This window comes from Salarias fasciatus, chromosome 1 (genome assembly GCF_902148845.1).
Source record: "Salarias fasciatus chromosome 1, fSalaFa1.1, whole genome shotgun sequence".
Classification (NCBI taxonomy): domain Eukaryota; kingdom Metazoa; phylum Chordata; class Actinopteri; order Blenniiformes; family Blenniidae; genus Salarias; species Salarias fasciatus.
This window is the reverse complement of record NC_043745.1, coordinates 1433052-1449698: the sequence shown is the minus strand read 5'-3', so window position 1 is coordinate 1449698 and position 16647 is coordinate 1433052. Positions and strand designations below refer to the sequence as shown.

General features: G+C 52.9%; 1 protein-coding gene across 2 annotated transcripts in view; it reads left to right on the top strand.

The window, feature by feature from the left end:
• Positions 1-16647, top strand: part of cep89 (centrosomal protein 89) — a 69815-nt gene continuing 53168 nt past the window's right edge. The window contains exons 1-16 of one of the 2 annotated variants that reach the window (XM_030098306.1): positions 1-157; positions 1748-1854; positions 2383-2529; positions 3110-3115; positions 3161-3272; positions 4730-4931; positions 6551-6730; positions 6896-7038; positions 7759-7809; positions 8007-8090; positions 9162-9265; positions 9492-9607; positions 9702-9882; positions 11287-11454; positions 12272-12413; positions 13468-13557. In XM_030098306.1, coding sequence (XP_029954166.1) covers positions 116-157; positions 1748-1854; positions 2383-2529; positions 3110-3115; positions 3161-3272; positions 4730-4931; positions 6551-6730; positions 6896-7038; positions 7759-7809; positions 8007-8090; positions 9162-9265; positions 9492-9607; positions 9702-9882; positions 11287-11454; positions 12272-12413; positions 13468-13557 — 1875 coding nt within the window. In that variant the 5' untranslated portion in view covers positions 1-115. Of the gene's footprint in view, positions 158-1747; positions 1855-2382; positions 2530-3109; positions 3273-4729; positions 4932-6550; positions 6731-6895; positions 7039-7758; positions 7810-8006; positions 8091-9161; positions 9266-9491; positions 9608-9701; positions 9883-11286; positions 11455-12271; positions 12414-13467; positions 13558-16647 lie in introns of both variants that reach the window. The other variant, XM_030098297.1, reaches the window with a different exon arrangement.

Below are 16647 nucleotides of genomic sequence, written 5' to 3'. Positions count from 1 at the left end.
CTGACGTAAACCTGCTGAAAGCCTCATGTAAAGGAAGCAGAGGAGAGCGCGTGTCCGGAGGAGGAGTCTGCGTTTACTGGAGATGTTTGCGAGCTGCTAAAGAAACATTAACATCATGTTGAAGTTCAGCTTCAGGAGGGACAGAGACAAGCAGTTTGTAAGTCTGTCTCCTGCTGTTTTTGAGTCCTCTGGTTCGGTTTCTGTTAGTCCCAGTCGGACAGCTGTTGGATCATGTCAGGAAACGTTTGCTGGAGTTTGACATTCTGAAGGCAAGGCTGGTTGATTTCTCTGGCAGCGTTCAGACAGGGAATGGAGGAATTACTTTAAAACATTAGGAAGTCAGAAAGATTATGGGGAAAAAAAACACTGATACCGACAGATTGAGAGCAGGATAAACAGGAACATGAATTATGTAATGACCTCATGGATATAGAGGTAAGAACATAAGTAAAATATAGCTTTTATTGTGAAGCCCGACTTTATAGTGTTCAAAGTCTTGATTCAAAAGAACTGAGTGTGTCATTTGTTCCACATGGAACAAGAAGCAGAGGAACTAAAAACTACTTCACCTTGTTTCTTTTGATTCTGACAAACGCAGGGGTCCTCTCCCCGAGGACCTCTTTGGTCTGGATCACTGAGTGAGCCTCTCCCTAAGGACCTCTGAGGTCTGGATCACTGAGTGAGCCTCTCCCTAAGGACCTCTGAGGTCTGGATCACTGAGTGAGCCTCTCCCCAAGGACCTCTGAGGTCTGGATCAGTGAGTGAGCCTCTCCCTAAGGACCTCTGAGGTCTGGATCACTGAGTGAGCCTCTCCCTAAGGACCTCTGAGGTCTGGATCACTGAGTGAGCCTCTCCCCGAGGACCTCTGAGGTCTGGATCACTCAGTGAACCTCTCCCTGAGGACCTCAGAGGTCTGGATCAGTGAGTGAACCTCTCCCTAAGGACCTCTGAGGTCTGGATCACTGAGTGAACCTCTCCCTAAGGACCTCTGAGGTCTGGATCACTGAGTGAGCCTCTCCCTGAGGACTTCTGAGGTCTGGATCACTGAGTGAACCTCTCCCTGAGGACCTCTGAGGCTTGGATCACTGAGTGAGCCTCTCCCTGAGGACCTCTGAGGTCTGGATCACTGAGTGAGCCTCTCCCTGAGGACCTCAGAGGTCTGGATCACTGAGTGAGCCTCTCCCTGAGGACCTCTGAGGTCTGGATCAGTGAGTGAACCTCTCCCTGAGGACCTCAGAGGTCTGGATCAGTGAGTGAGCCTCTCCCTGAGGACCTCTGAGGTCTGGATCACTGAGTGAGCCTCTCCCTGAGGACTTCTGAGGTCTGGATCAGTGAGTGAACCTCTCCCTGAGGACCTCTGAGGTCTGGATCACTGAGTGAGCCTCTCCCTGAGGACTTCTGAGGTCTGGATCAGTGAGTGAACCTCTCCCTGAGGACCTCTGAGGTCTGGATCACTGAGTGAACCTCTCCCTGAGGACCTCTGAGGCCTGGAAGGTTCATATTCTATAGATAAATCTGAGACTGTGAAGTGACGCCTCCCTCTGTAGCGACTCTGACTGCTGCCAGGCTGAAGCTGGACTCGGGGGTCTTGGTGTTCCAGACTCTGAGGGGTCTGACTCCACAGCAGTGAGGCAGCAGCAGGTTTCATGTCCAGAACCTGAACCTGGTCCCCGGCTGTGTTGGACCTGCTGCTGTAGTGCTGTGTCGGTGTGACGTCTCACTCTCCTCCTCTAACCTCTGTTTGTAGAAGCACATAGCTCCTGGTCTGATCCCCGCTGCTTCCATTGCTCCTAAGCCAGCCGTACCTCGAACCCCCCCTCCACGCAGCCCGAACCCCTCCCCTGAAAGACCCAGGTACCGACTCCGACCCCTCGCTCTCCGTCTCTGAGCTCTGCATGTCTTCTTCACGTCTGCACTTATGTCTCACAGTGGAAGTCTGTCCTGCAGTTAGCGTCCGTTGAATCAGGTTGAACAGACATAAACAAAGACTCTGACTTACACTGGAGGTCTGTGGAGATCTACTGCTGTCATGAAATGCTATACCATTTATTTGCATTTACAGCTTTTCCAGCTATGTGCTGTAAGTACGTTTAATCGGTGAAAGTGAAATCCAGGCTTCTCTTCAGACTGAAGAGTGGAGCGGCATGCTGGATTAACGAGTTAAATTAGATTGGATTTGGTAAAATCCAGTAAGTTACAATAATCTGAACAGTTTGTAATGACTGCATAAATAATGTCCGTCAGGGAGGGTGACTGTAGTCCACAGATCTGCTGCTGTAGCTTCTTCAGATTTAAAGTCACTAGAGTCTTCTGCTGTTATTACAGGAGCCTCTCACCTGTTCTGAGAGAGATTTCAGATACTCATGTGTGTCTCCTGAACAGGTCAGCCTTGGCAGCGGCGATCTTGTCCTCCTCGCTCACTGGACAGACGTGGGCCATCCCCCCAGTCCGGCCCCGGTCCTTCTCCGACAGCGACCGCTCCCCATCCCTCTGCTCCGAGCCCAACGCCGCGGCAGCGCTCTACGACAGGTAGACGGCCGTCTGTCTGTCCATGTATCCATCCCTCCCTCCCTCCATCCTCTATCCATCCATCCATCCATCTGGTTTTCTGATGTCTTTAGGTTTGTAGTCTCTGTCTACCTGATAGGAACTTACCAGTCAATGAGTTTGAATCTGTCAGAATGTTTCTTCTGTTTTTAAACAGCAATAGAGACGTCTGCAGTGAGGGTGTATTGATCCTCACCTTTTGTCGGAGCTCTTTATTGACAGTGATACCACTGTGACATTCGTTCTCGTGTGAATTTGATCTGTGAAAAGTGTTGCTGATTTATTGTCATCACAGTATCAGAGTCTGTAATGCTACGAGACGGAAGAAGAACAATCGAGAAAACAATACAGAAAATGGACTGGTGCAAGCTGCAGACAGACATTTATTCAAAAATCAGACTGTCTGCTTCAAACTGGGTCCAAGAAGAGAAGAGAAAGAGCACTGTGATCTGGAAGACATCAGCATCACAGACAGAACAGCAGGACACAGCTGTACTGCCCTGCAGCCCCGAGCCCCGACTGTCCTCCATCAGGCTGTCTCACGCTGTCCCCCCTCCCTCAGAAACAGGTGGTCGTCTCCTGATCAGTCCGAGGAGGAGCTGCAGGGTGGGAGGAGCGAGGAGGAGGAGCAGGAGCAGCAGGAGGAGCATGTGTACCAGACTCTGGAGCGACTGGAGAGACGTTCCATCACAGAACCCATCTATGCCCAGGCAGTGAAAACCAAGGTGAGGGAGACAGAGAGCTGTTGTTGTGGGCTCAGGAAGTCTGAGGCGGCAGGACTGAGGACAGATCAGTGGTCTGCAGAGGTCCGCTGCTCTGACCTCAGAACAGGCCAGAAGAGCTGTGAAGCTGACAGGCTGGTTCTCAATGCTCCTGTCCTTCTGGGGTGTTTGTGTCGATAAACTTTAGAGCCAAACTTCCACTTCAGCCCCATGAGGAGCACATTCTCACACATTTTCTGCAGGTAGGAACTGTTCAAAGCATTCGGCTCTGTAATTTCTGGTGTTGACAGCAGGATGAAGGAGCCGTCAGGCGCTGTGTGAGGCTCATTGTTTCACAGCTGCTCAGTCATTCTCTGGCACGATGAATACTTGAAACTCTGTCTGTCGCTGCTCCGAAGCTGTAGAATCAGCTCTGAGTCCTGCCGTCACCTGGGCCTCCTGTGGCGGGCCGGAGTCCAGGTGACGGGCTGGATGCTGTGATACCAGTGCCGTCCACCAGGAGGCCCCCTCATACGCAGTGCTTCCACTCAGTGCAGTTCTGGGTGATCTGTCTGAGGAGGCCGTCCTCCTGCAGACCGCTGCCGTAGCTCCGCCTCTCATGTTCCACAGGATCCCTGCGATGCTGTGAATCTGTAACCTCCGTCCTTTCCTGTGCTTATCTGCTGCTCACCTGCTGCACCTTCTTCACAGTCTGTTCTCTCACATGGGTCCCTGACCCCTAACGGCCCCCCAGGGAGTCCTCCCCCCTGTCATTGGTCTGGCTGTACCTGCCTGGATTCAGACATGGAAAACAGGACAGGATGATTCTCCTCAAGGTGGCTTTTTAACAGACCAGAAGAGTCCAGCGTTCACACCCTTTACAGAGCCAGGGAATCAAACATGAAGCCGGCCTGCCACACCGTCCAGTCCGGCCTGCCAGAACCTCAAGTCTTCATCTGGTTTCAGTTAATCCAGACGTTTTTAGCTTTGGTGAGCAGCAGTAACAAAACCCCAAGAGGAAGACGTGTTTTCTTTGACACGAGGAAATCCCCCATCCCATGCTTTGTGGAAACATGTTGGTAGTAGGTGATAATGAACAGACAGAGTTGTGGGTATTTGCAGATTGTTCATGTTGAAGATCTCATCTGACGGACGTCACGTCGGGCTTCACCTGAACTCCACACGCCTGAGTGACTCGCTGCCGCTCTGCAATAACACACTGGTGTGATTCATGTCTGTGGGACGACACCAAGAAACCACCGCAGATCACTCACACACACACACACACACACACACACACACACACACACACACACACACACACACACACACACACACACACACTCCTCCATCACCGGACTTAGTGGATGAAGCCCTGACTCCTCACACGTCACTGGTTCTGTTCCTCAGTCTGCTGTGACCACTGAAAGACCGGGACAGGATCTGAACCGCTTCTGTTTGTCCTGCATGTCTGATTCCAGCCCGGTCCGGAGCTGTCCGGTCCAAACCGTCCCGGTACAGACCTGTCTGGTCCAGACCGTCCCGGTACAGACCTGTCCGGTCCTGATCTGTCCGATCCAGACCGACCCGGCACAGACCGGCCCGGTCCTGATCTGTCCGGTCCAGACCGGCCCGATACGCCCCGTCGGAGCGCAGCTCGTGGCCGGAGAGCGCCCTCTCCAGGTGAGGATCTCCACACAGACATAGCATTTCATGTCTTGGTTGCCGGGTCAGTGTGCCGGTTGTACTGTATCAGTCACATCGTGAGAAGTCCGTGCTCTGTGAGAGTTCGCTTCACGATGGCCGGACCAGTCTGGGGTTCAGCTGTTTTCCTGTTGGAGCTTTGAGAGGATCTGATAAAGACAGATCCTGTCTTCATCAGGAACGGTCTGGTTCTTGTTTGAACCAAAACAAGATGAAATAAAGTGATAAAATTCAGTGTGAAGCCAGTGTATCAACAGCATCAGAGTGATTAAAGGCCGACCAGGGTGAGAACTCACTGGCGCTGTGTGAACTATGGGGGGTTTAAAGTAAGGGTTTCCCAATCTGATATTGATATCGCATATCGGTCCAATATCAGCCAAAAAACGAGTATCGGATTTTATCGGATTGCATCTAAAATCTCTGATATAAGCGCTCCGTTAAGCAGTATGTTTTCCGCTCCAGCACTTCTGACAGTAAAAAATAAGTGAAGTGGACTTGAATTGTTTGCACTTTAAAAGTATAATTTGTTTTTATTGGCATTATTTCGGTTATTTTAAGCGTCTTCTAATTTATTTATTTTTGTTTATTTTATTCAACTGTAGAACACTGCAGGTATTATGTTGAAGGTTGAAATTTTTGTAACCAATCGGTTAATAATAAATGGGTCAGTTTTTCCTCATACCTGCTGTTGCTGACTGTTGCTCTCTGTGTAACATCACTTGATCAAGCCTTTTCCAACATTCCACACCACAAAATAAGTAATAAAGTATGTATGATTTGCGCTGATATTGTATCGGACCACTATCGGTATCGGCCAGAACTCAAGGTTGCGATATCGGTATCGTATCAGAAGTGAAAAAGTTGTATCGGGACATCTCTAGTTTAAAGTGGTTCAGTGTGCCAACACCAGGTTACAGATGCATGCTTGTCCCTCTCAGATCCCATGAAGACATGTTCTTCAGTGTCTCATTTATCTGTGAATTCCATTTAAAGTTCCAGCACACCTGACCTTTGACCTCTGTGAACATCTCTGCAGTAAACGGAGGACTCGGGTGAGTGGACGGCTCCGTACTGCAGCTGCTCGGTCATCGCGTTGAGGATGTTTCGTGGCCGTGAGGCGATTCTGGAGTGTCGTCCACTGTGATGAGTTCCATCAGGGCTGTTACGGTCTTTCAACCCCCTGAAGTGAAAAAACATGAATCTCATAATGACCTCGTTTTTTGGTGCAGTATTTAGCGAATCTATCACAAAAAGCATCCAGTGGCAGAAATAGGAAAGGGCTGGATTTGAATTGTTCTTCCTTAAAGTGAGGCAGACAGAGACAAGGCCTCACCGTACTGGAGTGAAACCTTTAACTTGACCAGATGTGTTCAGATGACTCGGTTCAGGACGATTTCAATGATTAACCTGTGGAGAGTCTGAAACCTTGCTGCTGATGGTTCTGTGATCCACCGCTGCACTGCAGTGCTTCAGCTCTACAGGGAATCGAACGCAGCGGCGTGGCTGATCCACAGACGGACTCCGGACCCGTCTGAATGTTCTCCTGCGACGCCTTCAGTGAAGATGAGGCACAAACGTTTAGTGTTGTCTGCCTTCAGCCTCTGAGCAGCGCCGCCAGCCCTGGGAGCCGAGCGCCGCCCCCCCCCTGCCTGAACACAGCGAGGTGCAGAAGGACAAGAGGACGAGGATGGGAGACGATCAGAGGCTACTGGAGGAGAGGCTGCAGCGCCTGGAGCGGGACATCGGCCAGGCCCCCCCCCACAGGAAGCCCTCCCCAGGTAGAGTCTGACAGAGAGTGAGGGAAGGGGTTGGAACCAGAGCAGACCGGATGGCCCTCACTTCCTGCCTCCCAGAATGATGCTCTGATGTGACTCTTGTGTCTTGCGCCTCACCCTGTCTTCCTGAGCGTCTCTGAAGGTTCTGGCCTCGCCGCTGTGCTGCAGGCGGCCGGGCGGAGCTGCAGAGCCTGAGGCAGCAGGCCCAGGAGCTGGTGGACGAAAACGACGCCCTCAGGATGACGGTTCACCGGCTCAACGTGGAGCTCAGCCTGTACCAGAGCCGCTTCCGGCCGCTGACCAAGCAGGAGGTATGCACCGACAGCCCCGCGGGCCCAGAGGCAGCAGAGCGGCGGAGCCCTGCTCCTCCCAGCGGTTCCAGCTCCCCGCTCTGCCGCTCGGCGGAGGCGTTCCAGTCCGTCTTCCTGCTCTGCTCTCAGCTCGGTGTGAATTCTGCCGTCAGCTCTGAGTTATTGTAATCAAACCCTTTCACCTCTGATTCTGGAGCCTGCTGAGCCGGTTAAAGCTCTCCTTTCATCGGCGCCTCCATGTGATTTGTTGAACTAAGAGCTCGGTGTTCCCGTCCCGGCTGCCTGCTCCCCCTCGGCCCGGACCTCCTTGACATGGCCCAGAGCCAGCCCGGGTTTTCATGTGGCGACCCCCCGCCGTGCCGGCACACCGGGGGTCTGCTTCCTCTGCAGCCGCCTGTCACTGCAGCGCTCATTACCCAGAGAAACCCGTTCAAATCTGAAGCCTGGATGAAGACTTACAGCTCAGCGGTGCGGCAGCGAGCTGTAATTAGGCTCAGATGTAGATACATTTTTTTCCGCTGTGTTCGTTCTTCTTTCCAGTAGGAAGCAGTGCCTGAAACAGCCCGGTGTTCCGTCGCCGGTCTGTTAAATGCAGCGTTCAGGCCAGACAGCTCATGATCAAACGTTTTGAGGGCTTATCTGATCTTAGTTTGGGAGGCGTGTGGTGCTATAATGATGGAGTCTCCCTTCATCCTCTCTTTACCGTCCTCTCTCTCTCAGAGCTCCACGCTCAGTGGCTTACCGAAGACGGGCCCTCCCCCTCCCTGGCTGGTCAGTATCTCCGCACCACGCTCCAACCTGCTGCAGCTCAACCCGGCGCATGAATCCGGGTGGATTCCAGGAGAGGTTTTGCTGAATGTGACCGACGTTACGGCTGCAGATCATTTACACATGAAGAAGCAGCCCTCTTCAGTCCTGACACTGATGTTGAGGCTGTGGTGCGTCGTCTGTCTTTGTCCTTCCTCCAGGTGGACATGAAGTACTTATCTCCTCTGCTCCTGGCGTATGAAGACAGGATGAACGAGAGAGACGCACTCCTGCAAACCACCGAGGTAAAGCGGCCGAGAGACGCTGAAAGCACTTTCATATCAATCCTCTCATCTTTAATTAGCGTGTGGGCTCCGTCCTCTGAGGCTGGATGATTACTCAGTGTTTAATGTCTGTTAAACGGCATGATGGGAGCTCAGCCAACTGGAAAGGATAAAAAGAACATGAAACAATATGACTGACGTTAAAGAGAGCAGCGTTCCCTACTGATGTGCATCTGACTGCAAGTCAGGAACTGTCTCGTTCTCCATACGGGCCTCCGCTCTGAGCACCTGAGATCAGGGATCCTCTGCTCTCCGTGACCCCTGCTGAGAGGTCACGCCCTCGAGCGATGAGAGGAGCAGCTGCTTCACTCAGTGTCTATCAGAAAGCGGTGAACGGGTGACGGGGGCGAGCTCAGGCCTCCGTTTCACTGCTGGTTCAGAAGAGAAGAAGTCAGAATGTTGACTCTGTGGCTTCCTGTGGATGGAGGGGCGCATGAGCGCCGGAGGACGGCAGGCCGACTCCTCCTCCTGCCTCACCTCAGCTTCAGCACACTGAGGACAGGAGCAGGTCAGCTCAGGAAGCTGAGGGGTCAGGGGTCAGCTCAGGAAGCTGAGGGGTCAGGGGTCAGCTCAATAGGAGCTAAATCTTTGTTGTTTACCAACGTGGAAATCAGTCTGTGGCTCACCAGACCACGCTCTGCATAAAGAAACATCACCCGCGCAGAGGAATGTGCAGGAGGATCCTCTGCGCTGTAGAAGCTGGAGATGTTTTCTCTCTCCAGATGGATTACGGTAGTTTGGAGGAACACTGGCTGCCTGGTCAGGACCTCTGCTTTAGATTCCTTCATTTCTCGCATGATACGACGGCGTTGAGGAGCAGCCGTCCTCGCTCAGGGCCGGCTTCACCGACTTCCTGAAAGACTTCCTGCACTCTGCCGCTGACGCCATGACCTGCGTTTGTTCCTGCAGTCCTCAGAGGGGGTTCAGGCGGACAGGCAGCAGAAACATTCAGCTGCAGAGGAACTTTGTGCAGGAGGAGAACACCCTGCTTTGAGGCCCTGGTCTGAGCGCGGCGCGCCGTCTGTGTTTCAGGAGGAGGTGAAGAGGCTGCGTGTCCGAGTGGAAGAGGTGGTCGAAGAGAATGAGAGGCTGCACCGCCAACTTTCAAAGCGAGGAGCTGTCAGCCAGAAGGACTGGTAAGAAGAGCCGGCGACAGGAAGAGGAAGTGTTCTGGTCAGCCGCCTCTGTCAGCCACTACAAAACACACTCACACACGCACACACAGACACACACACTTCCGTTTGACCTAATAAATCAACTCTGTCGTGACGTCTGGCCTGAGGAGGAAAAAGAAAGCGCTGGGGAAAACCGGTCTTTCTGTTGAACTGCTTGAATCAGTCTTTTGTCTTTTTGTCCCTGTAGTCACCAGCTTCAGCAGCAGGCTGTCCTGGTTCTGCAGGAGAACCAGGTCCTGCTGGCCCAGCTGGAGGCTCAGCATGTGAAGGCCAAGGCCAGCCACAGCAGGCACACCTCTGAAGGTACAGACCTCCGGACCGGGCCGAACGCCGGCCTCCTTCAGGGCCGTCACGGACCCGGCGTCCCTTCACGCTGTCCTCCCCGTCCTCTGTCCAGTAACCAGACTGTCCAAGCAGCTGCTGATGCTGGAGGCAGACAACCTGCGTCTGCAGGAGGAGCTGGAGGACAGCAGGAGGGGGGCGCAGAGCCACACGAGGGACGTCCAGGGTCTGCAGGCCCGCCTGAAGGACGCCGTCTCCTGGGACGAGCACTGCAGCATCGCTGGCAAGCTCAGAAGGTTTCAGCACAACTCTGCAGCGGACACGAACATACAGCGACACCACATCTCTGCTCTCAGACCATCAGGGTCAGACAGGAAGCAATGTTTTAACCCTTAAAGGTGCATTAAGGAGTTTTTCAACCTTAAAAATACTTATTTTCCACCATAAATATGTTCCACATTTTTAATGCTGTGTACAATGTGCCCTGACATATTCATTACAAGTTCCTCTAACAGCGCTAAACTGTCACTTGAAAGTCGCAGTGCCGGTCCGGCACCAGCTTTTTTTGGGGGAGAATTTGAAAGGAATGACGTAATGCGCGCTCCGGCTGGCCTGATTTAGTTAGGTTTCGTTTTGTCCGCCATTACTCCGCCAGATGCTTAGTGAGCAACAACTGAGCAGGATCTTCCAGAAAGTCAGAACAGACTGGCTTCTAGCACTGCAGCTCCACACAGACTCCACCAGGGAGAAGAAACTTACATTTTACTTGAGCGCTACTAAAAGAGCGAGGAAGGAGTTCCCCTCTTCAAGCCACAGGCACGAGGGTTTCACTAAGCTGCATTTCGCCCAAGGCCTGCAGGGGGTGCTGTTTCGCATAAAACAAGCACACTCCTTAATGCAGCTTTAAGACAGACTGATAGAGGATGATCGAGCTGGAGCAGGACCAGAGTCTCACGTCGGCAGCAGATGCCTCCAACATGTCCGAAAACCTGGTAAATTTGCCGCGTTACTCAGAGTCAGACAGAAACAGTGAAGCAGATGTCCTGACTGGACAGTGTGAACATTCAGCCCCAGACTGGACAGACCAGGGAGTTTTACTGGCTCACTTAAAGCCGGTTTACTCTGAGAACAGCAGCTTGATAAACCCAGACAGCACCGATACACCGACCATGATGCTGAGGGAAGGAGGCGTGTCTGATGGAACAGGGAGCATTCAGGCTGTGAGGGGCTCCACTGATCAGTGATCCAGCTGATCAGATCAAGAGTCAGGCCTCAGATCAGTCTGAACCCTCCTCTTCTTACTGGGTTAATCTGCTTCATCCTGATAGAATCACGGCGACAGGAGCAGCAGAGGTGCCGTCTCCCTCTGCCCTGCGCTCGTCATTAGCATTAGCTTCATCATTAGCACAATGCAGAACTCTCTGGTGAAATGTAGCTTTTAATGAAGCTTTCTACCGGAGGAGGAGCGCCTCATTACTGCTGAAAGATGTCCTCCTCTAACCACCGCAGCTATGATCAAAATAAGCTTCCCGTTTGAAGAGAGGTTCAGTAAATGGTTTCCCCTCAGCTCTCACATCCGCTCCGTATCGCCGTCATGCTGTCTTAAAGAACTGGACATTAAACCGACCCACAGAGCCATGGCCAGCCCGCCTGCTGAACACATGTGATAACCTGCTGTGAACTCCTCTGCTGCTGCTCAGAGAACTGCAGGAGCAGGAGAGGAGGAGCAGGACGGAGGCGGAGGAGGCGCTCCTCAGAGCCTCCGCACTGCAGGACGAGAACAGGAGCCTCCGGCGGGACAACGCCGACCTGACCGCCAGCGTGAGGACGGCCGAGTCCCAGCTGCAGCTCTGCAGGCAGGCCAACAGGTAACCAGCGTCCCGCCGGCTGCAGGCGGCGCCCAGGCGCCAGCGGGGTCTCCTCAGCCAGCGTGAGTCAGACCAGACCCACGTCAGGGTCTCAGTCAGACCAGGACCGGGTCAGGGTCTCAGTCAGACCAGGACCGGGTCAGCGTCTCAGTCAGACCAGGACCGGGTCAGGGTCTCAGTCAGACCAGGACCGGGTCAGGGTCTCAGTCAGACCAGACCCAGGTCAGCGTCTCAGTCAGACCAGGACCGGGTCAGGGTCTCAGTCAGACCAGGACCGGTCAGGGTCTCAGTCAGACCAGGACCGGTCAGGGTCTCAGTCAGACCAGGACCGGGTCAGGGTCTCAGTCAGACCAGGACCGGGTCAGGGTCTCAGTCAGACCAGGACCGGGTCAGGGTCTCAGTCAGACCAGGACCGGGTCAGCGTCTCAGTCAGACCAGGACCGGGTCAGGGTCTCAGTCAGACCAGGACCGGGTCAAGGTCTCAGTCAGACCAGACCCAGGTCAGGGTCTCAGTCAGACCAGGACCGGGTCAGGGTCTCAGTCAGACCAGGACCGGGTCAGCGTCTCAGTCAGACCAGGACCGGGTCAGGGTCTCAGTCAGACCAGGACCGGGTCAGGGTCTCAGTCAGACCAGGACCGGGTCAGGGTCTCAGTCAGACCAGGACCGGGTCAAGGTCTCAGTCAGACCAGACCCAGGTCAGGGTCTCAGTCAGACCAGGACCGGGTCAGGGTCTCAGTCAGTGTGTGTGTGTGTGTGTGTGTGTGTGTGTGTGTGTGTGTGTGTGTGTGTGTGTGTGTGTGTGTGTGTGTCCTCCAGGACGGCTGACAGGAGGCTGAGGGCGCTGAAGCAGCAGCAGGAGGAGTGTGTGCTGAAGGAGGAGAAGACCCGACACTACCTGAGCTCCGTCATCTCCGTGGCGGAGCTCATCTCCCATGAGAGGGACTGCGTGCTGCACATGGTACGGCAAAACTCCCAGAATGCAACAGTGACAGGAGCGGTTCAGAGGACGTTACTGGATTTACAGCAGAGAGCCTCAGTAAACCGGGCTTTATGCTGAGATTGGAGGATGTTTCAGTTGTGATTGTTTGGTTTTTGTGAAGCTGGAGACATTTTCACGCTGTTAGAACAAAGAACGTCTTTATGGTTTTAATGAAAGGTTGTGTCGGCATTTCGCTGGTCCGGACCGCTCAGGGGGACACTGGACTGAGTGTGGAACCTGAACTAAAACGTGTTACATCCCTCTGATTGAAACGCTCCCTGGATGTTTTAGCATCGTTTTGCGTTCACGTTTACGAAGCCGCCGTCTGTCAAACCCAGGGTGAGACAGCAGAGCGCAGCGAAGCGTGTTTGGAGCTGGAGTGTTGGCTCATTCAGCCTTCAGGCTGTTCAGGCCTCTAAAGCAGCGTGGGAGGATGTTTGTCCGTGATCCCCTGAGTCTGCATCCTTCTGACCAGAAGAGTCTTTTTTTAACATCTCTCCATGAAATAGACCGGCCTTGAGAAAGACAGTGTTTAAAGACAGCACAGCTGTACGCATACTGGGCAAAATTCTTCATATATGTGACAAACGTAGCGGTGTTTTGAGATCTGGAATGGACTGTGGTGGTTTGGCTGTTTCCACCTGGAGCTCACACGTTGTGTGGTAGATGGGTCCATGAGAAGTCAGTCTCAGAACAAAACACTGGCGTGAAAACATCAGGAAACACGAAGCTTCCAGAAGCTGAAGCTCTGAGACTGACCGACCTGAGGCCAGCTGCTTCGTCGTTATTCAGCCAGCGGCCGCAGTGAATGGCACACTGCGCCGTGCAGTGGGACGGACTGATGGCGAAGGCTTTCTCACTGTCCAACAGGAAAGATTGACTAAAAAAAGTATCAAAGCTTGAAGATAATTTAGGAAATGTTCATGACTTGTCTGTTCTTGCTCCACCTTGCAGGTCCTCTGACTGTGCTGTCCCCCCTCTGTGTGGTAGATCAGTAACCCCCCGTCCTCCCTGTCCGTCTCCGTCTCCTCAGGCCTCCGCCCTGCAGCAGGACAAGCACAGATCCATCAGCAGGATGCTGAAGGGCGCAGTCCGCCTGGAGAGACTCCAGGAGGAAGTCACAGTGAGTTCTACTCCTCATCGCTCTGGCTCCCTGTGGAGGACTGATCCGGATCAGACTCAGTGAAGTGGTTTGACTCAGCTCCCTGACTGGAGCACCGGTCTGACTCCCCGCCTCATTCCTGGACACACCGTGTCAAAGTGTTTCCCCGCTCAGGTTCAGCGTGCTCTGGATCAGAGGTGACAGACGTGGCGATGCTGCCTGCCTCATGTCGCAATACGATAGTGATAGGCCCTTCACAGAGTCTCCGTCTGGGGTTCACGGTTTGAGTCCGTCTGTATCAGTGACCACTTCATAATTTTGTGTTTTCAGCTTCGGTAAAAGTCTGAAAAACTAATAATTTTGAGCTTGATTTGGATTTTTCTCCAGAATGATAAAACCCCTTGATCAAGGGTGTCAAACATAAGGCTTGTGGGCCAAAACACGTCCACAAGAGGCTCCAATGTGGCCAAGCCACCAAGCAAACTGTAAAGATTTCAAAGAAAAGATTTTGTTGTTTGTTTAAAGTGTCAGGGTTTACTGTCAGTGAGCTGTTAGCTTAGCCGTTAGCCCCCGGAGTGTCAGGGTTTACTGTCAGTGAGCTGTTAGCTTAGCCGTTAGCCCCCGGAGTGTCAGGGTTTACTGTCAGTGAGCTGTTAGCTTAGCCGTTAGCCCCCGGAGTGTCAGGGTTTACTGTCAGTGAGCTGTTAGCTTAGCCGTTAGCCACCGGAGTGTCAGGCTTTACTGTCAGTGTCAGATTTTTTCACCAGGTATTGTTTCACTGTGTTGTAAACATCGGCTCCCCCTGGTGGAGGTTTCAGTGGACGAAGCCTCAGAAACTCCTCTTTCGTAGAGAAGTGACTGAATTCCATCCGTGAAGACATCCAGCTGTGCTGAGTCCCTGGAGTCCTCAGACTCATCCCACTGCACTGAGAACCCGGAGCACCGTTCAGGTGCCCCTCCACCTGCCTCTTGGCCAGTGAAGGGGGTCAAAGGGCGCTCGGACCCCATCCGCGGCGATTTTGATTGGCTGAAACGCCGTTCACTGGTTTTACCCAGAGACAAAATAAATGCATCGTATTCATCCTTTCACTAGCTGCTGGTGAAGGCATGGCGGGTGACGTGGTGGACATGCCCGGTTCAAAAGAAAGTTTCTGCCAAGACAGGTGAACCATGGGAGTGATTTTAACAAATTTTACAGTGAATATCTTACTTATTTTACCTTTGACATTTAAATATAGAGGTTATTATGGCTCTGTTTCACCAATCCAGACCAAAGAAAGTAAAATTGGATCAAAGTAACTGATCTGGACTCTACCTGTCCAGGATGCTAAAGTACAGGTGGCACCGTGGACAGCATGTTGAAACACATGCAGCTGGTGTGAATGGGCTCCTGGTGTAGGTCGCCGTTCAGCGGTGAGGACAATAGCTGCAGCTGACTCACATCATCATCATCAGAGTGGCATTCCAGGAGGTTCGGCCTCCGATCAGAGTCAGCTGTTCAGTAACAGCAGAATCCACAGACTGTGTTTCTTCTCTGTGACTCCGCTGCAGCCTCACCATGAGGTTTTCATCAAACCAAGTACAGGCGTCTGCGTTCGTCTCTCCTGTGTAGATCACCGTTACCTGCTTCCACTATGGCTGATGCTAACTGTTAGTTTTGTTTGTTTTTCTTTATTCAACATTTGAGGAAAACTGCACCGAGCCGTCAATCTCAGCTGGAGGAAAAAAACAAGGTTTTGTATTTCAGTGGATTGCCATGGCAACCTTTTCTACATGTCCTGTACCTACAGTGTCACGCCGTCTGAATCTTCCCCCTGTGGCTGACTGTTGTCCTGCAGTACCGGCTGCTCCTGCTTTCCTCATGGTGTGTTCCTCATGCCAGCCGGTGGAGAGCAGCGTGAGGCGGCGCTCCGGTCCGGCCCCGCCTCCGGTCCGGCCCGGGCGCCGGTCCAGCCCGGTCTCCGGTCCGGCCCCGCCTCCGGTCTGGCCCGGGCGCCGGTCCAGCCCGGTCTCCGGTCCGGTCTCCGGTCCGGCCTCGCCTCCGGTCTGGCCCGGGCGCCGGTCCAGCCCGGTCTCCGGTCCGGTCTCCGGTCCAGCTGTCAGCAGCTGGCGTCGCTCAGGGCACAGCGGGAAAAACATTTCACTGCTCCTCACAGCTTTACTGCAGTCGCTATGGCAACTGAGGCACGTCTGGACAAAAAGCTTTACATCAGTGAAGTCAAACATAGGGCTGGCGGACTGAAACCTGCTCAGCAGAAGGTCCAGTCCGGCCGTCCTCCCAGAGTAAATGTGCTGGATAAATAACTGGGTCCTGTTCACGTGATGTTTTCCAGTGAAAACGGAAAACATCCGTAGTGTTTTGGGTGCCGTTTACACGACAGCGGAGCTGGGAGCCTCTGCACGCACAAATTACTGAAAACAGCTCCAAAGGTGGAACTTTTAGAAAAGAAGGGCAAAAGCTGGCTTGATCTTGATTTTCAGTATGAATACAGACCATAAAAGCAGGGCCTCACCATCCTTCTGACTTTCTGGGTTTTAAGCAGGAGGTGTCAGGAAAGTTCCCACAGGGAGAACTGGCTCGTGGCGGCCCAGCGTTCATAGTGACGTCGCTTTTTGACCCTTCGACGTGGGCTCTTCTGTCATTGTGAAGCAGAATTCACCAAACGATGGATCGTTCACCCTGCTAGCTTTACCCTGCTGTTGCTGTGTTGTTGCAGTAATAAATGGGTAAAAATCTGCTTGAGTTCTGCTTACATGTGGACGATAGAACGCTGCTGCTGCTATGACCGTGGTAACGGCAGGTCTGCTCATGCTCAGCAGGTGGACCATGAGAACAATGTTTTTCTCCTAAGCATCATGACTCCCAGTCCAGATTATCCTGGATTTGAAACTCATTGAGACTTGAAAGGAGGTGGTGTAAACGGTCTCTTAGTGGACTGCTGTGGTGGTGAGCCGCTATCTGCTCAGCTGCTCGCTGCTAGCTTGTTTGACGCGCTAACTGGGTTGAACCAGGTCAGCATGGCGTTCTCCCAAATGGATACAGCCCAGATAGGTGTGTGGAATTTTCCCACATACACTGAAAAAAATTTAACATTGGTTAAATCTAAAAAA